The sequence below is a fragment of the Acinonyx jubatus genome, chromosome D2 (assembly GCF_027475565.1).
Source record: "Acinonyx jubatus isolate Ajub_Pintada_27869175 chromosome D2, VMU_Ajub_asm_v1.0, whole genome shotgun sequence".
Taxonomy (NCBI): Eukaryota; Metazoa; Chordata; class Mammalia; order Carnivora; family Felidae; genus Acinonyx; species Acinonyx jubatus.
Window position 1 is genome coordinate 38,364,762 of NC_069393.1, and position 24,610 is coordinate 38,389,371.

The 24,610-nt window shown below is 48.1% G+C and overlaps 1 protein-coding gene and 1 long non-coding RNA gene across 2 annotated transcripts; one reads left to right on the forward strand and one right to left on the reverse strand.

Moving 5' to 3' along the window:
* Window positions 1-4,867: 4,867 nt before the first annotated feature.
* Window positions 4,868-18,928, reverse strand: PLAC9 (placenta associated 9). Its single transcript, XM_027062417.2, has 4 exons — window positions 18,770-18,928; window positions 7,017-7,114; window positions 5,495-5,621; window positions 4,868-5,005 (listed from the first exon to the last, which is right to left on the reverse strand). The coding sequence occupies exons 1-4, from the start codon at window positions 18,819-18,821 to the stop codon at window positions 4,959-4,961; spliced, it is 324 nt and encodes a 107-aa protein (XP_026918218.1). The 5' UTR covers window positions 18,822-18,928; the 3' UTR covers window positions 4,868-4,958.
* On the forward strand, window positions 14,350-15,730 carry LOC113600200 (uncharacterized). Its single transcript, XR_003421157.2, has 2 exons — window positions 14,350-14,594; window positions 15,493-15,730. It is a non-coding gene; the product is annotated as an uncharacterized LOC113600200 (long non-coding RNA).
* Window positions 18,929-24,610: the final 5,682 nt, after the last annotated feature.

Below are 24,610 nucleotides of genomic sequence, written 5' to 3' on the forward strand. Positions count from 1 at the left end.
AGCTCGACGTACTATAAGCAAGATACACAAAATGATCCACATCGAGACACGTAACTAGACACGAGAGACAAGGAATCCTGAGAGCAACAGAGAACCCAACTTGTCACATACAAGAGATCACCAGTACGATTAACATCTGACTTCTTGTCAGAAGCTGTGCAGGACAGAAGGTTGTGGGACGACCTATTCAGTGTGCTGAAAGAAAAAATAATGTCAACCCAGAATCCTATATCTGGCAAAATATTCTTTAAAGATGAAGGAGACGTTAAGACGTTCCTGGATAAAGGAAAACGGAGATGGATTGCTGCTAGTAGACCTGCCCTATAAGAAACACTAAAAGTCCTCCAAGCTGAGATGAAAGACAGCAGGCAGTAACCCAAATCCACTTGAGGGAAACAAAAGACCTTGGCAAAGGCGACTACTTAGGTAAACATAAACATTACTATTATGTTTTCTGGTTTGTAGCTTTTTTTTTTCTACATGATTTAAAGACAGTGACACCAATCAAGAAATATAACTCTGTTGCTGGGCACAAAATGCATAAAGATGTAATTTGTGACAGCAACAACATGAAGGTGGTGGAGCTATGTCGGAGCAGTTTTTATATACTGTTGAAACTTGGTGTTAATTCAAAATGGTTGTTACAAATTAAGATGTTAACTTAATCCCTGGAAATAACTAAAACATAGTAAAAGAACTGAGAAGGGAATCAAAATGGTTCACTTGAAACTGTCTCAGACAAAATATGGCAATAATCGAGGAATTAAGGAGCCAAAATATACATAACATAGGAAACAAATAGCAAAATGGTATAAGCCTTTACTTAGTAGTAATTGCTTTAAATATAAATGGCATAAACTCTCAAAAAAGCAGATTGGCAGACAAAGGACATTATATCCTGATAAACGGGTTAAATCCATCAAGATAGAACAATTATAAACATGTATGCACCTAACTGTACAATCCCAGAAAATTTGAAAGAAAACCCGACAGAATTGAAGGGAGAAATAGTTAATGATAGTCGGAAACTTCAACACCCCACTTTCCTCGTGGATAGAACAAGTAGACAAGAGATAACAAGGAAACAGAAAACTTGAACGACACTGTAGACCAACTAGACATAACAGACATATATAGAACAGTAGACCCAACAACAGAATACACATTCTTAAGTGCAAATGGAAAACTCTCCACATAGACCACAAGACAATCTAAACGAATTAAAAACAATTTTTTTTGTTTATTTTTGAGAGAGCGAGAGACAGAGCATGAGCGGGAGGGGGTAGAAAGAGGGAGAGACACAGAATCTAAAGCAGGCTCCAGGCTCTCAGCTGTCAGCACAGAGGGGGACACTGGACTCGAACCCACGAGCCATGAGATCAGGACCTGAGCCGAAGTCAGATGCTCAACCGACAGCCCCCCAGGTGCCCCTAAACAAATTTTAAAAGATTGAAACTACACAGAATATCTTCTATGACCACAGTGGAATGAAATTAGAAATAAATAACAGGAAGGAATCTGGAAAATTTACAAAATGTGTGGAAATTAAACAACATCCTTAAAAAAAAAAGTGCTCAGAGGAAATATATAGTTGCAAATGCCTACGTTAAAAAAGAAAAAAGGGATCTCCAGTCAATAACTCTTCACTTTAAGGAATTAGAAAAAGAAGAACAAGCTAAATGCAAAGCAACCAGAAGGAAGGAAATAATAAAGATTAGAACACAAATAAACAGAATAGATAAACAATAGGATCAATGAAACAAAAAAATAATTCTTTGGAAAGATCAACAAAATTGACAAACTTGTAGACTGATTGACAGAGGAGACTCAGTTACTGAAATCAGAAATGAAAGTGGGACATTACTGATAACCTTATAGAAATAAAATGTTATTTATTTTTAATGGATTATAAAGTTATACAAAAATACTGTTAATAATTTCATGTCAACATATGAGATAACCTACATAAAATGGGATAATTCCTAGAAATATACAAATTCCCAAATGAGACTCAAGAATAGAAAATCTGAATAGACCTATAAGAAGAGATTAAATCGATAATAAAAACCTCTCAAAGAAAAAGCCAGGACCAGGAGGCTTTATTGGTGAATTCAATCAAACATTTAAAGAAGGAACACCAATCCTGCTCAAACTCTTCAAAACATAGAACATTTCCTGACTCATATGAGACCAATGTTACCCTGATACCAAAGCCAGACAGATCACAAGGGAAGTGCAAAAATCCTCAATGAAATAGCAGCAAGCTGAATCTAGCAGGGTATTTAAAGGATTAGCCACCATGGCCAGGTGAGATTTATCAAAGGAATACAAGAACCATTCAATGTACAAAAATCAGTCCATGTAATACACATTGTTAGTAGGATAAAGGGGGATGAAAACCACATGATCACCCCAACTGATGCAGAAAAAGCATTTGAAAAAAACCCAACGCTTTTGGATGGTTAAAAACAAAATTGTAAGAAAAGGAGTATTTATCAACCTGAGATAGAGAGTATCTATGAAAAGCCCCAGCTGACATACTTAATGGTGAAAAAAGAAAATCTTTCCCCTAAGATCAGAAACGAGACAAGATGTTTGCTCTTGCCACCACTAGTCCACATTGTACCAGAAGCTCTAGTCAGGGCAATGAGGCAAGAAAAAGCATCCAAATTGGAAGTAAGAAGTAAAAGTTTCTGTTCACAGATGACATGATCTTATATAGGAAATTATGAATCCTACCCACACAAAAACTATTAGAGCTAATAAACGAATTCAGCAAAGCTGCAGGATATAGGATACATGATCAAAATACAAAAATCAGTTGTGTTTCTATATACTAGCAGTGAGCCATTTGAAAATAAGATTCTGTTTACAATAGTAACAAAAAATACGTAAGGCTAAATTTGTTGGTGTAAGACTTGTACACTGAAAACACAAAAATACAAAACACCCTGTGCTCACAGATTGGAAGACTCAGTATTGACAAGGCAAATACTCTGCAAACTGATCTACAGATTCAATCTAATCCCTATAAAAATTCCAGCAGCCTTTTTGCAGACATGGACAAGCTGATCCTAAAATGTATGTGGAATTGCAAAGGACCAGTCCCCAAATAACCAAAACAGTCTTGGAAAAGAACAACAAGTCAGGGATCTCACACTTCTTAATTTCAAAACTTACTTCGAAACTACAGTAATTCAAACAGTGTGATACCAGCATAAAGATAGACCTATAGATGGGATAGAATTCAGAAACCTAAACATCTATGTTTAATTGATTTTTGGCAAGCGTGCCAGAACCATTTGATAGGGAAGGAATATTCTCTTTAACAAATAATGCAGGGGCAACTGAATATCCACAAGCAAAAGAATTAAGTTGGATCCCAACCTCACACCATATTCAAAAAGTAATTCAAAACAGATCAAAGAACTAAATGTAATGGCAAATACTATAAAAATCTTAGAAGAAAACAGGAATAAATATCCATGACCTTGGATTTGGCGATGGATTCTTGCTGATACCAAAAGCAAAAACAACAAAAAAATAGATAAATTGGACTTCATCAAAATTAAAACTTTTGTATTTCAAGGGACACCCAAGAAGGTAAAAACCCACAGAACGGGAGAAAATATTTGTAAGTCATATACCTGAAAAAGCCTAGTATCCACAATACATAAAGAACTCTTACCACTCAATAACAAAAAGACAAAAATTTTTAAATGAGCAAAGGACGTGAATAGATATTTCCGCAAAAAGACAAATGGCCAAGAAACACACACAAAAAAGATGGTCATCACCATTAGGCAAATGCAACCTAAAACCACAATGAGTTACCACTTCATACCTGATACGATGGCTATAATTAAAAAGATACACAGTGAAGATGTGGAAAAATCGAAACCCTTCTATACACATTGTTGGGGAGAATGTAAAATGGTATAGTATCATTCAGCTATACGAGAATAAAGTACTGATACATGCTACAACACGGATGAAACTTGAAAGCATTATGGTCAATGGTAAAAAGGTTTGACACAAAGGCCACATATTGTATGATTCCGTTTATATAAAATGTCCATGGAAACAGAAATATTAGTGGTTTCTGAAGGATGGCAGGAAGGGGAATAGAAAGTGACTGCTTGGGAGCGCCTGGGTGGCTCAGTCGGTTAAGCGACCGACTGCGGCTCAGGTCACGATCTGGAGGTTTGAGCCCAGCATCGGGCTCTGTGCTGACAGCTCGGAGCCTCCAGCCCGCTTCAGATTCTGTGTCTCCCTCTTTGTCTCTGCCCCTCCCCCACTCGCACTCTGTCTCTCTCTCTCTCTTTCAAAAATAATAATAATAAAAAGAAAAATTTTTAAAAAGTGACGGCTTGTAGGTACAGGGTTTCTTTTGCGGGTGATGAAAATGTTCGGCAATGAGTATACAACAGTGTGAAACCGCTGAATTTGAACAGTTTAACAAGGTTAAAAATCTGAAACTTACGTTGCGCGAATTTTACCTCAATAGAAAAGGTTTTAAGTCGCACACAAATTTGCACACCTGTCCCCTGGGGATCTCACTGAAATGTAGGTTCTGATTCAGGAGGTATGGGTTGTGACGGGCTCCCACTGCCGCTCATCTGTGGCCACATTCTGAGTAGTGAGGCTACTCAAGGGCCCTTCCGCTGTGTCCCCTTGCCGGTCTGGGCCTCAGGTGCCTCACCTCCGCACCATCTCCTGCCCTGTCTGCCCCTATAACGAAGACAGGCGGAAGCAGCCCGCTGGAAGTCCCCAGGTCTGAGCCTGCAGGAGGATGTGGGCCTCAGGGCGTGGGAGTGGACAGAGAAGGGGCTGTGGCTATAGGGGTCACGGTCAGCAGACACAGAGGCCCAAGGGAGTAGCTTTTATTGTGCACAAAGCTGAGGAAGGCAGGCCACCATGTGCCACTCTGTGCCCAGAGAAGCTGCACCACGGGCGTGTCATTTCCAGTTGCCGGGCAGCTCTGGCTCCGGTGCTCCAAAGCCATCTGAAAGAGAAGGGACGGCTCGGGAGCGCTGAAGGCCCCCCGCGGCCCCGCTCCCAGGCCCTGCCCCCCCCCAACTCCTGTGACAGGGAACTCGGGGCTCGGGGAGGGGCAGGGGGCAGCCCCTCCGCCGCGCCCTCGGAGGGTTCTGTGGTGGCGCAGGAGTGGTTCCCTGCAAGGGACCTGAAAGGAGACCAGGAGCTTTGAGGCGGGAAGATGGCCAGCGGAGGAGGCTGCAGCGCTGTGCGCCTGGCGGCGCTGGGTGGGACCCCGGTGAACTGTGCCAGCTCTTCCCGAAGCCCCGTCCGGATGCCAGGCTGCAGCGCCCTCCAGAGGGGGGCGAGGGCAAAGAACATTGGGGGTGGGCCGGGGAGGGGGTGATGCCCTCCCAACTCTGACCCGAGGCCTCTCCCTGCCTGTCCAGGCCACACCCGTGCGGTGGGCAACCATCCCTCCCCCCACCCCCCACCCCAGCCGGAGGCAGCCGCTCACCGTCTCCGAGGAGGTCGGGGGTCGTGGGGCTGAAAGACCCCGGGGGCAGGTTCCAGGCCAGCTCCTCCAGCTGACCCAGCAAGCCTTTCACTTCTGCCTCCAGGTGTTCCACCGTCTTCTCCACCGTCTAGAGCGAGAGAGATGGGAGCGGGGCGGGGGCAGGGGGGCAGGAGTGGGGCACTAGAGTGGAGCCAAGTCCATCAGCCACATCCTAAGGGGCAAGGGGCGGCCCAGTGGGGCGCGCGAGAGAACTGAGCGCCAGGGGACTTGGGCCCTTCTTGTTCAGGCTCAGCCCCTGCCGGCCTCGCCATTCCCCCGATGACAGGATCCTAGGGCTTCGTTCTCTAAGGCCGCCGCTGGCTCGGGCCATAAGCGCTTCACCCAGTCACAACAGGTTTGACAAGGAGCCACCCTTTTTTCCTGTTTTCCTTTCCGTTCTTCACCACTAGGAGCTCACATTCCTTTTGTCGCCCCGCCCCCTGGTGGCAATTCTGCCAAATGACAGGTGGGGGATTTTGAAATGTTCTTTATTCAGGGTTCCTAGCCTTTTCATGAATGAAAAGCAGTCTGGTGAAACCTACAGACCCCCTTCTCAGAAAAATACCTTAATTGAAAGCAAAATAAAGCATATTAAGATTTCCAAGGATTCCCACTGCATTAAAATACTGTTCAAGTGCTAAAAATTAAATCTTTGATGTAAAAATGTATGTATTTATTAACTTAGGAAATAACACGATCTAACATCAGGTCTAACGAGGACTGTAATTACGTCATACTGACAAGGATAAATGATGTGTCGATATATTCACAACTATGATGGAGTGAAATTATCTGTGATTTCTATTGAGAACTGTTAAGACTACTGTGGTGTGTTGCCTGTATTTATAGTGAATTGGAATGCTAAATTCCAGTTAAAGGTTTGTGAAAATAAGGTGTAATTTTTTCCCACACAAGTTTATAGACCCCCGGTTACAAACCGTGGCTGTGTAACAAAACACAGTGACCGAATTTCCACCATCTCATTGTGTAATTATGTGGCGATCTCTAGCTGGGTTTAAGCAAGCCCGTCTCCCCACCCCACCCCCCACCAGGGGCAGGGTCTGTTGAGGGCTGGTCAGCCTAAGAGCCCAGACAGGGCAGGGAGATGTTTCACATGGTGGCCAGGGAGCAGAATTGGCATGGGTTTTCCCGATTTTCCAAAGCAAGGTTGTCCTGAGCCCTATAAATCTACCAGCCTGGGGACGCCTGGGTGGCTCAGTCGGTTAAGCATCCAACTTCGGCTCGGGTCGTGGTCTCACGGTTCGTGAGTCCGAGCCCTGCGTCAGGCTCTGTGCTGACGGCTCAGAGCCTAGAGCCTGCTTCAGATTCTGTGTGTGTCTCTCTCTCTGCCACTCCCCCGCTTGCACTCTGTCTCTCTCCCTCTCAAAAATAGACAAACATTAAAAAAATTAAAGAAAAAAAAAAGCTGCCAGCCTGCCAGGTGGTCCTGAAGCTGTACGTCCTCCCAAGTCACCCTGATTACCTCCTCTATGACATCTAAACGGCCGTGGATAGCCATGTGTCTGTCACACCCTGTGTTCCAAGCTGGGTCTCCATGGGAGGGCATGAAGGGTTCAGCAGCTGTGGAAAAACAAGCCTTGTCACCATTTCCTGTGACACTAGAGACTCCCGTAAAGCGCTGGGCTCCGTGAGGTGGGTCCTGAAAACAGTCACAGAGAAGCAAAGGAAGGCTCAGTGTGTGGGTCAGGGTGTGAGGGGCCGGGGGGCTGGCCCAATCACTCGCTTGTCTCTATGGCCATGGTCACCTCCATACCCAGGTGGGCTTCTTCAAGACGCTGCCGCCTGAACTGGGTGAGGTAAGGAAGGGAGGCAAGGTTGCAGACAGAGAGAACGGCGTGTGCAAAAAGAGAGGCACACGATGGCACGGTTCCGTGTGCAAACCCTCAGGGAGTTGGTGTGGCTGGAAAGCACAGGGTGGATGGGAGGACACTGGGTCATGGAAACAAAACCAGAGGCCCTAATAAGCCAACCGCAGTGCTTATCTTGGGGTTTATTTCAACACAAGAGTCACACGGTCCTATGTGAATTTTTTAAATACAGAGAATGGAGTGGAGGGATTTGGCTTTGAAGGCAGGGAGTTATTGCAGGAATCCCTGTGAGAAGTGATGAGGGGAGGCAGTAGGTATAGAGAGGATGAAGGGAAGATATTTTAGTCGTCACACTGACATTGATGACCAGTTATTAATATCAGACATTTGATGAGCACTTACTATGTACCACATGGCCTGCTAAACAAGTGTGCGAACTCATTCAATCCTTACAATAACCTGTTTATTATCCCCAGTTGATGCAGAGGGGTGAAATGCTATACCCTACGTCACGCAGCTAGTTAAATGGAAGATCTGAGGTCTGACCCGTCCGGATTTTGGTTCATCATTTTTCTCCCCAATGCTGGTTCCCCCTTGGTTCCTCCTGGCACCACCAGCCATCACACCAGAAGGTTCTGAGCTCAGGTTTTGTGTCAGTGACCCCCAGATGCCTGTGAGGCAGCAGAGTTGGCTGGATCCTTGGAGAATGCGGATACTCAGGAAGAAGGCCACTGTCCCAGAAACGAAAAGAAGCAAGGAGCTTCCCTGAGGATGAAGTGGTCAGCATGGCCTAAAGCAGCAGGGAAGTCTAGCAAGATAAGGACTGAAAGACAGAGCAACAGGAAAGTCCTGCTAAATTCCACCCCGACCCTGTTCACGGAGTCGTGGAGGCAAAGCCAAGCCGAGATGCTGTGGGATGGGAACGGAAAGAGAGGTTGGAAGGTGGAAATCTGGACCCTGGGAAACATTTTTCAAGAAGTTTGGCTGTGAAGGAAGGGAGATCAGATCACATGGTCTACAGAATGTTTCTTGTTGTCATTTCTGTTCTTTTAAGTCGAAGAAACAACCACACTTACAGCCTGAAGGAAAGAACTTAACAAAGGACTGGGAATACAAGCTGGTGCAGCCATTCTGGAAAACAGTATGGAGGTTCCTCACAAAACTAAAAATAGAACTACCCTACGACCCAGCAATTGCACTACTAGGCATTTATCCAAGGGATACAGGTGTGCTGTTTCAAAGGGACACATGCACCCCGGTGTTTATAGCAGCACTATCCACAATAGCCGAAGTATGGAAAGAGCCCAAATGTCCATCGGTGGATGAATGGATAAAGAAGATGTGGCATATATCTACAATGGAGAATTACTCGGCAATCAAAAAGAATGAAATCTTGCCATTTACAACTACGTGGATGGAATTGGAGGGTATTATGCTAAGTGAAATTAGTCAGCCAGAGAAAGACAAAAATCATATGACTTCACTCATACTAGGACTGTAAGAGACAAAACAGATGAACTTAAGGGAAGGGAAACAAAAATCATATAAAAACAGGAAGGGGGACAAAAGAGACTCAGAAATATGGAGAATAAACTGAGGGTTGCTGGAGGGGTTGTGGGAGGGGGGATGGGCTAAATGGGCAAGGGGCACTAAGGAATCTACTCCTGAAATCATGGTTGTACTATATGCTAATTGGGGTGTAAATTTTAAAAAATAAAATTTAAAAAAAGGGTTTCAGTGCAGATAAGACTGAATGAAAGAAGAACTTTTTTTTTTGAATCAGGATTATTGCAGATTGGTGATATATGTATATTATTCAGAAGTTTTAAATACCTAAGTGATCAGATTTGGCAAAAATAAGCTAGGCAAGATGTATGAGAGTGACTGCAGCAAACTCTTCTAGGCTACCCAAGGAAGGCTGAAAATGAGCACCTGCGGAAACGCCAGGGCCCGAGTGTCATCGGAAAGAAAGAAACATCGTGAGACAGGAGGGGCCCATCTGTGAGGGGCTGGAAATGGAACTCACGGTTCAAAATAAAGAAAGAGTCACTCAGGCTTTCACATCTGGGATTCTCACAGAAAGGTGAAAGGCATATACTAATTTTATATTAATGATCTAAATTGAATGATGGGAGCAGCCAGAAATGACAAAGTCAAAGTCTCAGGAACATATTAAGTCAAAATAATTCAAGTGAGGGGTTTGATTCTCTCACGTCAACTTAGTTTCCGGAAGTAAAGGAGACATAGCAGTCTCAGTTCCAGGCGTGCTCGCCCAGCACACCGGGCTGAGAGGGAGCACGGCAGGAAGTGCAGGTCCCTTGGAAGCTGTCCCACAGAGCTTCTCAAGCCCAGAACTTCAATGAGAAACATCCACCCAGGGTCCACAGTCAAGGTTCGTCTCACGGTTCTGGGCTTATTTGCTTCCATATTTGCGTTTGTGTTCGTGTTTCCCCTCGGGTCATGATCTCACAGTTTGTGAGTTCGAGCCCTTCTTCGGTCTCCCGGCTGTGAGCTGCTTGGGATTCTCTCTCTCCCTTTCTCTCTGCCCCTCCCACGCTCACTCGTGTGCTCTCTCTCTTTCAAAAATAAATCACTAAATTTAAAAAAAGATTTAGGGGCGCCTGGGTGGCTCAGTCGGTTAGGTGTCCAACTTCAGCTCAGGTCATGATCTCATCGTTCATGAGTTCGAGCCCCATGTGGAGCTCTGTGCTGACAGCTCAGAGCCTGGAGCCTGCTTTGGATTCTGTTCCCCCCCCCCCCTTCTGCTCCTACCCCATTTGTGTGCGCTCTCTCTCTCTCTCTCTCAAAAAATAAAAATTAAAATGAATAAAAAAAAAAAACAGGGAGGGGGCCAAAACATAAGAGACTCTTAAATACAGAAAACAAACTGAGGGCTGTTGGAGGGGTTGTGGGAGGGAGGATGGGCTAAATGGGTAAGGGGCACTAAGGAATCTACTCCTGAAATCATTGTTGCACTAGATGCTAACTAACTTGGGTGTAAATTGTAAGAATAAATAAATAAATTAGTAAAAAAAGGAAAAAGAAAAGAAAAAAAAGAACTGAGCCGAGGACAAGGGGCACAGCAGACCTCTACTCAAAGGGCCAAGAAGTTGCGTGAGTTCTCACCCGCTGGCCTCTGTTCACTCTGTAAAGCAAGAGGGGAATCATCTGCTGGTAATACACGTTGGCTTGTGAAAGAGGAAGCTAGTTGTGAAGTTTTCAGGAATTCTGTAAGGGGGGTTGTTGAACACAGCCACTAAAACGGGAGGCACAGTGAGAGCACTTACATCATGGAAACCAGCAAATGTCCTGTTTCGGTTTGTGTCTGTTTTTGCGAGCCACTTTATCAGCAGACCACTGGGGAGGGGGCTCAAATATACAGAGGACTTCAAAAGGAGATGAGGAGAATGAGGAGGGCCATGTAGAAGGACGCGACTCAAGGAAGAACTCTGGAAACCCCAGACCCACAGTGTGCCACCTGCCAGGCTGGGAGTGGCCAAGACAGGTGGATGGATGGAGCGGAAGCTGGGAGTCTGCAGAGAGAGTATGGGGGAGAGCAAGCGAGCAAAGGACTGAGGATTTGACCAGCAAGCATTTAAGGGGATGAGCTCTGGAGTCTAGCTTGAATAAGGAAGGAGAGAGGCCAAGAAGAGGGCCAATAAATTGGGAGAAACGGAGGGGCTGAAGGGTGATGGCAGTAACGGAAGGAATGAGTGGCAAAAGATATTGCAGCTTCAGCTCTAAGAGGTGAAGCAGCTTCCTAGTGGCAATATCAAGGTTGCGGCCATAGACGTGGGCATCTGAGGCACAGTGGGGACAAAGAGTTATTGGACTTGATCTGTCTAGGTGCAAAACTGTTGTAACCGTAAGACCCAGGTGTTGGCTGGATGGCCCAAGGGGACATACAGAGTCGCCCAGAAGGTTGACAGCTCTTGAGGTGAGGACAGAGATGGTGAGCCATTTTGCTGGTGATGAATGTGTAACTCTGAGAGGTTGAGTGACCTGCCCAAGGTCACATGGTTAGCAAATGACTGGACCCCTAGCACCCTTCTCCTGATCTCACCGCAGCAAGCTGGCCTTCTGGATCTCTGCCAGAGGTTTCCCATCCTGAGACTTTCCTGTCCCAACTCTCTCTGGATCCCAGCTCTTCCACTTAGGGGTAAGAACTAACAGCAGAGACAAAACTCCCTTCCACCCTGAGCATCTTTCACAGAGAACAATTTGTTTCTGTATTTTCCATTAGTTCCCTCCACGGAACTTAGAAAAGCCTCTTCAAAAGACAATGGTCTTGGGGCGCCAGGGGAGTCGGCTGGTTCAGCGTCTGACTTCGGCTCAGGTCATGATCTTGTACTTTGTGGGTTGGAGCCCCACGTTGGGCTCTGTGCTGACAGCTCAGAGCCTGGAGCCTGCTTCAGAATCTGTGTCTCCGTCTCTCTCTTCCCCTCCCCTGCTCGCGCTCTCTCTGTCTCTCAAAAATAAACATTAAAAAAAAATTTTTTTTAAAAACAATGGTCTTGTTGACTTTGGGGAGGGGGGTTGACATTACAATGGTACTTCGGTTATTTTTTTCTAGTATATGTGCGGCTCAAGTGAGGACTGGTTATGTTCTTAAAAGGGAGTCTTTTAGAGATCCATACTGAAATCTTTAGAGATGAAGTGTTATGATATCTTGGATTCTCTTCAAAGTAATCCAGGCCTGGGAGTGGGCGGGGGCATGGGTGGCCAAACCAGATTGGCCGAAATTGATAATTGTTGAAACTGTGTGACGGGGACATTGGAGTTCTTCCCACTACCCTCTCTGCTCTTGTATATATGGTTTGAAATTTTCCATAATAAAGGCCAGTTGTCTGATAGGGTTGTTAGCTAAAAGCAGAAGCTGTTGCGGGCCGCATACGCGGACAGGAAAGGCTCAGGAAGAGGGAGGGGGTGGTCTGAGGGACCCCACCTGGATGGTTGTGCTCTGTTCTGGGCCTTTGATAGGCAGAAGCAGATCTAGAAGCGGCCATGGTGAAGGGACTAGAAAGTTTGACTCATCTGTCTCAGCGGAAAGAACTCAGCTCTCCAGAGCCCAGTCTAGAGAGGACGGGTTTCCTGGGGGGCAAGAAGAGTCGCTTTCACCCCCAGGGAGGACTGTCCGTGAAAAGGGGGTCTGTCCAGTGTGGATCTGTGTCCACACACAGCCACTGTGGGCTCCGCCCATGAGCCTCTGGCCAAGCCTCTCCCCGGAGCCCGGCCTGCCCTCTCCCAGCCCCAGCTTGGGCCAGGAGGAAACAGTCTGACCTGGCTGGCCAAGTGTGAGGGTCCGCCAGCCCTGTAAGTACTGAACAACATGAATCTACTCCCCTCCGCCGGCCTAAAACATCCTGTTTTGTACGAGTCTGCAATGAGGTCTAATTTGGCTCCAAAAGCCCTCCAGGGGAAAGGATTGGCTGAGGTTGCTTTCCACATCACACAGCACTAATCCCTCACATCTGGACAGAGCTGTGCCCTGGGCTCCGCTGCACAACTGTCCGTGAGCTCATCCAGGCCTCCCTACGAACTCATCTGAGAGAGAAAGCTGCCTCGGGGCCTGTCCAGCTGCTCCCTCCCCCATGTGGGTCCCTAACTTGGCACTGACCTCACTGCACAAGGGCCCCAAACACACCGGAGAGGCCCGTTCTCACCCCCCTCCGCCACGAGTTGGTGCGGGCCTGTGGGAAGCTTTCCTCTCCTCCCTGAGTCTCTGCTGTCTCCTTGCTAACTCGGGGTGGGGAGGCCTGACGCACCGCCACCCCCATCTGGCTCATGGGGGAAGCCGCTTTGTCTCTCACAGCCTGCTGAGAGGCCTCAAAAATTAGCTACCAGGACAAAACCGGCGTGAGTCAAGGACAAGTTGCTTCTTGGATCAGAAGCTCCAGCGAGACAAGAGCTGGGCGTCTGCCATGTCTTTGAGCTTCCCCCCGTCAGTAGAAAGGGGCTCGGGATAATGCCTGCCCCACGGGGTTGTTGGGACAGTCAGGAGTGGGGAAGGCTGAAGGGTTACCATGAGCATGCTGGAGGAGCCAAGGCTGTGGGTCTCCATGTTCCCTTCCTTCCTCTGCTCCCGCCCTCCCTGCCCGGCCAGTTGGGAAATGGACCTTCTTGGACGCCGGGCTGTTTTCCCTGGCCTGGCTCCCACTCAGGGCCTATGCGCACCCTGGATGGCGGCCATGGGTGGAACACAGTGGGCTGGTGAGAACAGGCTGTCGGGGAGGCCAGAGGCCCAGCGGAGGTGCTGGGCTAACTTCTTCAGTTAAAGAGACATGGCCACCGGGTCCCCATCCTCTGAGGCAGGAACTATGGCCCCTCCTACTTACAGGCATAGGGGACCTCTTGTATCTGGGACTCAAACACCAAGAAAGCGTGCACAGCTCCAATGATTTCTGGGATGACGCATAATTTCCCAGAGGAGACCCTGAAGATTGCTGTGCCTTCTGAATCATCAAAGACACACTCTGCTTTGACCAGCAACATCCATCAGTTAGGGGTTGATTGTGTTCGACCGCACTCACTATAATAGAATAAAATTTACCACATTTAATATTCGTATTAAAATTGGTGCTTCATTTAAAACCACCAGCAGTTTAAAAAAATTTTTTTTTAAGCAGAAGAATACTATTTTCAAACAAGTATATGAAGAATTCCAGTATGAGGAACTGCTCTGGCTGAGCCAGGAGAGAGACCCTTGAGCCCCCCAAGAAAGAGCTCAGATTCTGAGGCACATTCTTGGGGGAGACACGCCCTCCCATCTCCCCTGGTCTCTGGGCATTTTCCAAATGGGGGTCTGAGTCTTGTTGATCACTCTGAGAACACTTCAATGTCATTTCCAGTACATTCAGTATCTGGTTGCAGTAAGTAAGCTAGGCTACCATAAAAAAGCCCCCTTCCCCCCTCGGCTTCACGTGTATTTATTCGTTTTCTCATATGTGAGTTCAGAGGTAGATTGGCTTGTGGTCAGGGCTGGCAGAGAGCTCTGCTCCCCGAGCCATATGGGAACCCTGATTCCTTCTATCTTGGAATACCATGCTCTTTTAGTCCGCGGGGTCATAATGTACTAGAACACTCCAAAAGCCCCACAAGACGGAGAAAGTGTAAGAAGCCATCCAGAATAAACCTCTCTCCGTGCACCGTGAAAAGCACACGTGGCTGGGAGTCAGAGACGCAGCCCCACCTCCGAGACTTACTGAGGACGCTCTTTGCCTCTCTTTCAGACGGTGAGGGAGCTGTCCTGCCAGGTCCACTTGGCAGGACTGCTGTGTTGATGAAAGGGACCCCTGCCCTTGAAGATGCCTTGGAACTGCCAAGTGCTGTGCCAATGGCGTGTAGGGCATCTACCAGGGGAGCTGAAGATGGAAGAAGGCAGAGGAAGCTGCCAGGGCTCTGCCTCTCTGCTGGGTCACACAGACCAGTTCTCAGGATGGAGAGGCATCTGCTCTAGGGATAAACCTATGCAGGGGTCCAAGGGATGCTGGGGAGGGGCTTCTCCAACAAGGACACAGAGGGCTCGGTGCTGACTCGGCTCTCTGGCTCTCTTACAAGCCAGTCCCACTCACTGGATTCCTGGGTCCTTCGCCTTTTCAATAGGCATAGCCATACTCTACACGGGAAGCTCCCATCAATTAGCGATCACTCATTGTGCACCAAGCTCTCTGTTGAGCGCTTACGTACATTATCCCATTTGACACTTACGTCACGTTTTTACAAATTAGAAAACTAAAGAGCAAAGAGATTGCGTAACATGACCAAGATTACATAGCTAGTAGGTGGTAGGGAGAGGATTTGAATCCTACCTGCCCGACACAGTCTAGACTGTGCACTGGCAGTCATGTGACCTTGTGTAAGTTAAGGGCCTCTCCTCTTGGGGCCTCAGCTGCCTCCTCTGTAAAAGGTAAGAGGGAGAAACTTAGCATGCCTGACTCCATATTGCTTTTATTTCCCTTGCCACTGTAACCTGTAGCTTAGAAACGTTGCTTAGCCCCACACACAGGTACGGTAATCACGGAAGGAATACTGCTTACAACTGAGATTTGCAAAAACCGCCTTCTTACCTGCAACCTGCCTCATTGGAGGAGATACAGAAGTACATACAGAAATGACTATGCTATGTTTAAGATTTACAGGAACGACACCACCAGATTCCTACACACAAAGATCAACTGACCAAGGGCAAAGAAGTTACCCGACTGTTTTCAGTGTCTACAGATATCAGTCATCTTTTGACTCCCTTGCCCCTCTTCCTAACATAGAACAAGCCCGACTCACATGCTCTGAGAGATGGTTCTTTGGGACAATAGTTCACCATGTCCTCAGTTGGCTGGCTTTCCAAATAAAGTCGCTTTCCTACACCAACGTCTTGCTTCTCAACTCGCTTATCATTCGGCAAGCAAATACACTTGAACACAGTTACAAAATGAGGGGCTGGACAGGTATGGGGCAAAGAGGACCTGTTCGTGTGACCTTTACAGCTGTCTGGGGCCCCATAAGAGCCCAAATATGTGCTTGGGATCGAAATGTCTTTGACTGGTTCACTCCCACGATATCCACCTTGGTAGGAAGAAATGCTGTGACCCTCACGACAGTCCTTCAGTATCTTCTTCCTTCACTTGAAGCAGAAAGCAGAATTCCAGTGGAAGACAGATGTCCAGTCCACGGGGATCTGGAGCAGGGGCGGACAATGAGAGAATGCCCAAAGGGCCCCAAGGCATGGGTGACAATTGGTAAAAGAACCAGGCTCTAGGAGTTTAGATGTCTCTGATAGGAAAACAGGAAAGGAACTCAACAGAAAACTTAATTTTGAAAAAGGGCTCTTATCAGTATTCCAAGAAGTTTGCTTCAGTCAATACATAAAGAGCTTTTGTAGGTCAACATGAAAAATCCCAGTACCGCAACTGAAAAGCGCGAGACAATTCGCATGAATTAGTAGAAATGACCAATATGCACTTAAAGAAAAAGTTCAACCTCAGTAGTAATCAAAGAAATACAAATTAAAGCAACAAACCATCTTAACATTCTTGCAGAACAGCAAAAGTTTCCAGATCTGCCAGTTTATAGACAATACAGGGGAGGGAAGAACATTTAAATGACTCGAGGCAGATGCAATCAGCTAAAATCTAAATGTGGAAAAACTTTATAGGACAAAACAACCCAGCTGCGTCCACAAATACATCTTAAGGAAAAGGGGGGAAGAGACCTCATGCGTTAAAGGAAACATAACTGACATGTCCGCCAAAAGCAACACGTGTACTTTATTTGGACAAAACAAAACCAAATGTAAACATGACACAATGGGGGATGTGGACATTTGATGATATTAAGAAATTTTCATCCTTTTTTAGGGTGTGATAATGGTATTGCAGTTATGTTTATTAAAATATTACTTATCTTTGGGGTGCCTGGCTGGCTCAGCTGAGAGTGCATATGAATGTAAACAATTTTTTTAATGTGTATTTATTTATTTTTGAAGGAGAGAGAGACAGAGCATGAGCAGGCGAGGGGCAGAGTGAGCGGGAGACACAGAATCTGAAGCAGGTTCCACGCTCTGAGCCCGATTCGGGACTTGAATTCACAAACTGCGAGATCATGACCTGAGCCAAAGTCAGACGCTTAACCGGCTGAGCTACCCAGGCGCCCCATATTGACATTGATCTTGGAGTCATGAGTTCAAGCCCCACACTGGGTATACAGATTAGTTAAATAAATGAAACTTAAAAAGAACAAGATTACTTATCTTTTAGAGATACTGAAGGAAATATTTACGGATGAAAATATATGGTGCCCGGAATTTCCTTTAAAACTATTGGAAGGAGGGGACAGAATGTGGGGTGATAGAGGAAACAAGACAGGCCAATACTCGCCGAAGCAGGATGGCAGGAACACCAGGGTTTGCCGCGCTGCTCTGCCTTTGCATCCAAGATATTTCATAGTCAAACGTTAAGAAACACAATGGTAAATTGTCTGAAGTCTGAAAGATTATACACAACACTGTGCGAACGCGGTGTGGGATTACACTCATACATTTATATTTTCCCCCTTTTTAAAACATCCGTAGCAATAAGCAAGCATAATCAGAAAGAATGTTTAAGAACGGTTTTAAATTAAAGCGCATATACTGGTCATGACTGCAGGGGCCACAATAAAGTCGGCCAGTTGTGGGCGGCAGCCAGATCCTCCCTCTGGGGGAGCACAGACTCGGCTTTGTGCCCTCCGCTCCTGGAGGGGAGGGGGGCGCTCCAGGAGCAGCGGGGGAGGAAGGGGGGAAAGAAGGCCTGGCTCTATGGGCTCTGTGCCGAGCACAGTCCCAGCCACTCATCATACAGCCCTTGAGGAGGCAGTTGTTGGTCCTCCTTCATTAATAGGTGGGGAAACTGAGGCTCAGAGAGATCAGTAGAGCTGAGGGGATGAGGGAGGGAGCCCATGTGTGTTGAATTCCGTGCTGGGGACTTCATTCAGTCTCCGCAGGGTGGGTGTCATTCTTTCTCCCCACCTTACAGAGGAGGAAACAGGCTCACAGAGATAAGGCAGCTGACCCAACTTACTCAGCAGGGAGGGGGGGGGGCGCTGCCCAGGATCAGCACAGGCCTCCACCCTGCCCCTGGGTGCTCACACCCACAGCTGGCTGTGCCCTGAAAGGCACTGGCGTGGGAGGCTCCCATCGTAGCTCAGGGTACTTCACTTAGGCGATTCACCTGCACTGGTTCCAGGCTGACGGGCAAGCCGCCTGGGGGCAAGGGTCTGCCTGAGGGGGCAGGAGGCCTGGGTACTTGGTGAGGCCTCTGCCACGGCACCGCTGTGAGAGCCGAGCCTTCCCCTCACCTGCCCCACTGGGAGCAGCAGCCTGTGGAGCTCCCCCAGCCTGTGGAGCACCCGGAGGGCCTCTCCCTCCCGCACCCCAACACCCCCACCCAAGGCAGCTCGGGGCCTCAGGGGAGATCTCTGGAAGCAGAGACACTGGCCTCCTCTCCCACGCCGCAGAGCCCTCGGCCGGCCAGATGGCAGGTGAAGTCGTGGCCTTTCTCCTGGGGCCGCCTGTCCGCCCGCTGGCTCTGCTGGGCCAAGCCTGGGTCGTCGTCTGCGGAACTCAGCTTCCAAGGGAGTGCCCTGCCCGTAAGCCCAGCCCGGGCGCCTCCACAGGCCCTCGGGATGCAGCTGGCCCGGAAGGCGGCGGGGGGGCGCTGGGGGGATGTGTGCCCTCCCTGCAGACTTGACCTCCCCGCCCTGTGATGCCTGTCTCCTCTCTCTCCTGCGGGGCGTCGGGTCTCTCCAGCCTTCCTCTTTCGGGCGCTCTCTCTCACGTCTCTTTTCACACCCCCCCCCCTTCCCGGGAGGTCCCCCCTTTCTCCATCTCTCCGCTCTCCGTCCCCTCGGTCCCACCCGGCCCGACCCCACTCACCGGCGGCGCGGAGCAGGGCGAGCCCGGCCAGCGCGCAGAGCAGGGGCCGCATGCTGCCGGCCGGCCGAGCGCAGCGCGGAGTCTGCCCGCCGCCGCGCCCCCGGGCCCGCGTCGGCCCGCCCGCAGGAAATGCTCGCAGCCCGAGCCAAGATTCCTGGGCGGCTCCGGGCTCTCCGGCTCGCGCGACCCGCCCCCTCCAGAGACCCCGCGGGCGGAGAGGCCGGCGTGCCAGCCCGGGCGCCTCCCCAGCCGGGGGCCGCCGCCCCCCCTTCCCTGCGGCTCCCGGGGGCCCGCGCGCAGGAGGGCGGGAGGGGCGAGGGCTGCCCCCCACCCCCACCCCGGGGCCACCGCTCCCTGGCCCGGGTATTCTCGGGAGCCCATCTCAGACCCGCAGACCGAGGCTTCCCCGGTGTCACCCCCGGTTCCCGAACCGCGAACGCACCGAGTGCTGAGGCTTTCATCCGTCCACCTACGCATTTTAATTCGTAATTAACTGCAAGGGGACAGGGACCCTGAGAGTCTCAGTGGTGGGGTCTGCCTTTCATGGAAACTTCCTGTTCTGCTAACAGGTAATAGCAAGTGTTAAAAGATACTTTTCAGACAAAGGTAAAATCGTGACTTTCATACAGATGTAAAGTGAGCATGTGCTGACGATTTTATTTCACTCACGATTAAGGAGGGAACCAGTCAGAGGTGACACCCAGTCCAAAGAACAGACATGGGTCTGGAATATCGGCAAGAATGCACAGGTGGAGGTGAGACCGTCTTCTTCCACACGGAGATGGAGAATTGAACCTATAACAGGAATAGTTTGCCTGTCTGTAGGCAACAATTATTTTGCACTGCTCTCTGTAACACACAGACTTGTGAAATGGCTTCATCGCAAGGAGAGACCCAGAGCCCTAATAGGATCAAAATCAGAATCAGTGTTCAGCAAATACTTAAGGTCTGTACTAGATTAGTGTTAGGTAAACTCTGGAGAAGGGAGGAGAGAAAAAATTCTCGGCATCACGTATGTCTGCCTCCAGGAGTTCATGGTCTAGGAACTGCCGTAATATTAATAAGCCGCAGCTCAGCTTTGATCGATTCGCTTCTACACACACAACCTCTCCAATCTTCACTGCAACTCCAGGAGGAGCACATCGTTACATCCATTCTGCAGACCAAGATATTGAGGCTCAGAGAGGTTAAGAACCTTGCGACAGTCACGTGGCTGATAAATGCGGAGTCAGGATTTGAATCCACTTCCACCGCCTCTGCAGGCCGGAGTTTATTTATTTATCCTTAAATAAGGATATACTTACACATTGTCCCCGAGAGCCGGGTTTTCTTTCTCCATCTAAGCAAACCAAACCGGGGTGAGTTTTTGGGTGAACTTCAACTCTCCACCTTCCCTCCAGTTTAGAACACAGTAGCACCCACCCAAAAAGTACAAGAAAAGCTAACTTTTAGCGAAAACAAGAAATGAAGGCTGTAGTCCTACCGCGTGTTCTGCACAGCTTTGAGGGCCTGGCCTGGCTACCCTGGCCCAAGAGCACACCTTCATCCATCAGGTGTCTCCACTGGGGGTCACTGGAGCCCTCGCAGATCCAGGCTGCCTCCCTGCCTTCTCCTTCCCACCTGTGGCTGTCCCCACACTACCCAGGGACCCTCACCCGTCACTTCCTCCTCCAGATAATAGCCACAGCACAGAAATTCCTGTTCTGAATCCGCAGATCTTGCACAGAGACTTGGATCTAAATTTTTAGAAAGCTGTCGTGGGGATTAGGATGCCCGGATGAGCCGGCTCAGAAAAATCTATTTCAGAATGCCAACAACAATGTCTCCCGCTTCCGTAGGACATTCCTCAGTTGTTTAGCCAGGTGGGAAGGTGTCAAAGAACAGCCGAACCCACAGGGATTCTCGAAGCTCGGACCAAGTGGGGGTACTTAAGGTTTTGAAGTCGCAGAGAAAAACAGCACATGTACTATACTTTCTGGTTGTGGTAGAGTCACGCAGAGAGCAGGTAGAGTGAAAGCTGAGAGTCCTCCCTGTCACCACCCTCCCTGGCGCAGCCATTCCAGTCCACTTCTGTCAGCCTGGTGGACTCTTCCAGCTCCTTGTCTATGCATTTTCAGATGCAAACGTACATACATGGGAATGAATAATAGATATCTGGGGGATTTGCTTTCACATTCATGTTCGCCCCAGTCAGAACATTAAACCTTGAAGATCATTCTGTTAGTGCACAGAAATCCACTTCATTCCTTTGAAGAGTTGCAAAATATGTCACGAACGGATGCCCCCTTATTTGTGCAGACAGCCCTCTGTCGATGGACATGTACTTTCTTTCCTGTTTTTCCCCAATATAAAGCAAGCTTCAATGAGCATCCTTTTGCGTGTATCTTTACGCCCACGTTACGTACTCATATATTTCTGAAAGGCTAGATTCCTGGAAAAGGAATCATTGAGTTAGACGGCCTGTCACATCTTACTGGTTATGCAGAAACTGACACTCAGCCCGAGGGAGGAGGCAGGCACTCAGAGCCTGACTCCAAGGGGCACCCAATTCCATTGTAGTTAATGGAACTAACGTTCCATGTAGTTAAGGCAGTTGGGCTGCAGGGCGCGCCATTTACATAAAATACTTGACCTAAAACACTGAAGTCCTAGATCTAGCTAACCATGCACATTTCGCAACGCTGGAAACAACTTTTAAAACGTGGACAGTTTGACGATGAAAAATATTACCTTACTATTTTCGTTTACATGCTATTTAGTATTTGTTTGCCTAGTCAAATGCTTTTTCTATTTTCCTCTTTTGACATATTCTGATTATTAATCCAATGCCTGTTACGTATGTTGGCAATGTTTCTTTCCATTCCTCCCAAGTCTTTAACTTTCTCTGTGGTGTCTTTCATCATACAGAAGTTTTAGATAGTTAGGTGACCAAATCTCTCAGGATTTTCTTTTATGGCTTCGAGATTTTACAACTTGCTTGTGATTCCTCATATCAAGACTATAAAAAATATTCTCCAATTTTTTTTTTTTGCTAACTAGTCTAAAACTTTTTTAAAGGTATAATCTCTGATCCATCTAGAATTTTAATGTGGTTGCAAAGAAAGATTCAAACTTAAATATTTTCCTGAATGGGCATCTAAACAGCCTGATGCTCCTTCTTGTGTACCCCATCCTTTAGCCACTAATTGGAACACAAAATTAAATAGCTATTCATTCCCAAGTGGAGTTCCAGAAAAATCTCTAGCCATCGTGTCTATCATAAGGTCAAAGAAACAAAAATCAAATAACCGTATCATTTCAACGAACACTGAAAACTATTATTTGGTGAAATTGACCAGCCTTCCCAGACTAAACAACAACAACAAACTCTAAGAGGTAGAAATAAAGAAAATAAAGGGATATTGCCTTAACAAGATAGCTACTTTTACCTCACACAAATAGTTGATGCGTACGTACAGGAGAGAGGAGAGAGGCATTCCTTGTTAAGCCAGGAATGAGGTAAAGAGACAACATGAGTCACTATTAGTTATCCTTAGTGTGATCCATGCAACGAAACACAAACGAAGAGGCATTGTGAAGGGGACAAAATATTGCTAATAGTAGAAGGGTCCATTGCTTTCTTAGAAAATCCTTAGAAGGACAACTCAAATGATTCCATGAACTGGCTGGATTGACTTAAGTGTCTGGAAATCAATTTATTTCCGCATACCGACGGAAATCAGCCTACAACACGCAAAGGAAAACTTCCGGGCCAGATGATATTAAGGTCATCGTTTGTTAATATCCTCCTTCTGACCTTCTCCAGAAATGGGCAATAAAACAAAAAATAGAAGAAAGTGCCAGGAACTAGGGAAATATGTCAACCATATGCCAGGTCTCAAAGCAAGTTGGTGGCCAGCTGGACTAATGACAATAAGTATCACTATGTGTTGTTACTCTGTTATCTGCTAAGCTTCTCGGAACCTGGTATTGGGCAAAGGCCGTCCGTGGGTTATCTCATTTAATCCTAGTACCAATAAACCTATAAGGTGAGTGTCCTTATCCCCATTTTTCAAATAAGATGTATTTGGTTAAAGTCAGAGAGGGGGCAGATCTCAGCTCGAAAGCCAGGTAGATCTGATGTTACAATCCATGCTCTTGTGTGATATTAGGCCTCTTGACTCTCAGGCCCCAGGTGAGCAGGGAGTTAGGAAGTCTGGAGGGAGGTGGGCGAGTAGAGGGCAAACAGGGCATTTGAGGGCTCCGAGCGGCAAGTTCTTGGCCATTAGGGGGACACACATAGCATCCTGTGTCAATGGAGTGCTGTAACTTGCAGAGTTTTTCATTTAATGCTACCGTCACTCTGGCAGATAAGCGTCAAGATTCGCAATATGAGGCTTAGGGAGGTTAAGAAGTGGCCCAAGGTTAGACACACACCATGTAGAAATGTGGGGATTTGCTCCCAGGGACCCCACGCCTCCACAGGCAACCGGGCACGGGCCTCCCACCCGGCTTCGCTCCGGGACGAAGGGAGGGGAGTCAGGCAGAGGCTTGCTCTCCCAGCCCGCAACCAAAGCAAAGGGCCATCATCTCTGGGGGGCTGGGGGGAGGGGCGGAGGGGGAGGCACAGCCCAATGGAAAGGGTCTCAGGGGCTAGAAGTGTCAGAGCTGGGCCTCACAAAGCCTCCTCGTCTTCTTGTCTGGGCACAAGCAAGACCCATTCCAGGACAGCCCTCAGTGCTGGTGGGCCAGGCCGCCTCCTCTCAGCATAGATGGAGCAGGCTACTAGCCCAGGGTCATGCAAGCCGAGGTCAGAGGAAGCGACCCAGTGGGGCAGTGGGGCGTGGCCATGGATGTCTCTGCCGAGGTTGGGGGTTAGATAGCAGTGGGGTGGGGCGGGGGGGGGGGGGGGGGTAGGATCGACAAGCTGAAATTTCAGAACTTTTTTTGACTGTCAAGTTGGCTAACATACAGTGTAATCTTGGTTTCAGGAGTAGAATCCCGTGACTCCTCACTCACGTACAACCCCCGTTGCTCATCGCAACAAGCGTCCCCCTCAATGTCCGTCACCCATTTCCCCCACCCTAGAACTTTTTGGTTTTGACTCTGCTCCCTTTCTGGTATGTGGTCCTGAATCTCCCCAGATAGGAAAAGATGTAAGAAGATCTTTCTGTAAGAAGGGAAGATCTGCTGAGTCCAAGGGGCCGAGCAGTGGGAGAGGGTAGAGGTTTAACGTTGATAATATCAAGGGGCGCTGGGTGGCTCAGTCGGTTAAGCGTCCTACCTCGGCCTAGGTCATGATCTCGTCATTCCGAGTTTGAGCCCCACTGACATCTCAGAGCCCGGAGCCTGTGTCGGATTCTGTGTCTCCCTCTCTCTCTCTCTTTGCCCCTCCCCCACTCACGCTCTGTCTCTCTCTCTCTCTCTCTCTCTCAAAAATAAGCATTAGAAAATAAAAATAATGATAATGTCAATAATCACAGCCCTGAGAGCTGACGTTCACCGATCCCTACCGCGTTGGAAGCACCGTGTGCTCCATTTCTCAGTGACTGCGGCTGCCACTCTGGGAGATGGGTTCTGTGGCCATCCCAGAGCTTGGCAAGAACACTTTCCCAGCCGGGGTTTTCTGAAGTGATGAATCCACATTTAAAAGTGGAGGAGATCCACCGAGTGGGGTCTAGCAAGGAATCCCGCCTGCCCAGAGGTACTTTGCACAGATTCACATTGCTCAGTGTCCGTTCAGGTCATCGTAAGAGGCAGTGACATTTACCAAGAATGTGTTGATGCTCGATTCCAGCATCCTCCGTGGCTTGGTGGGTGGGGAGTCGGCTGGCATCACCCTGACTCTTTAAGAATCTTGTC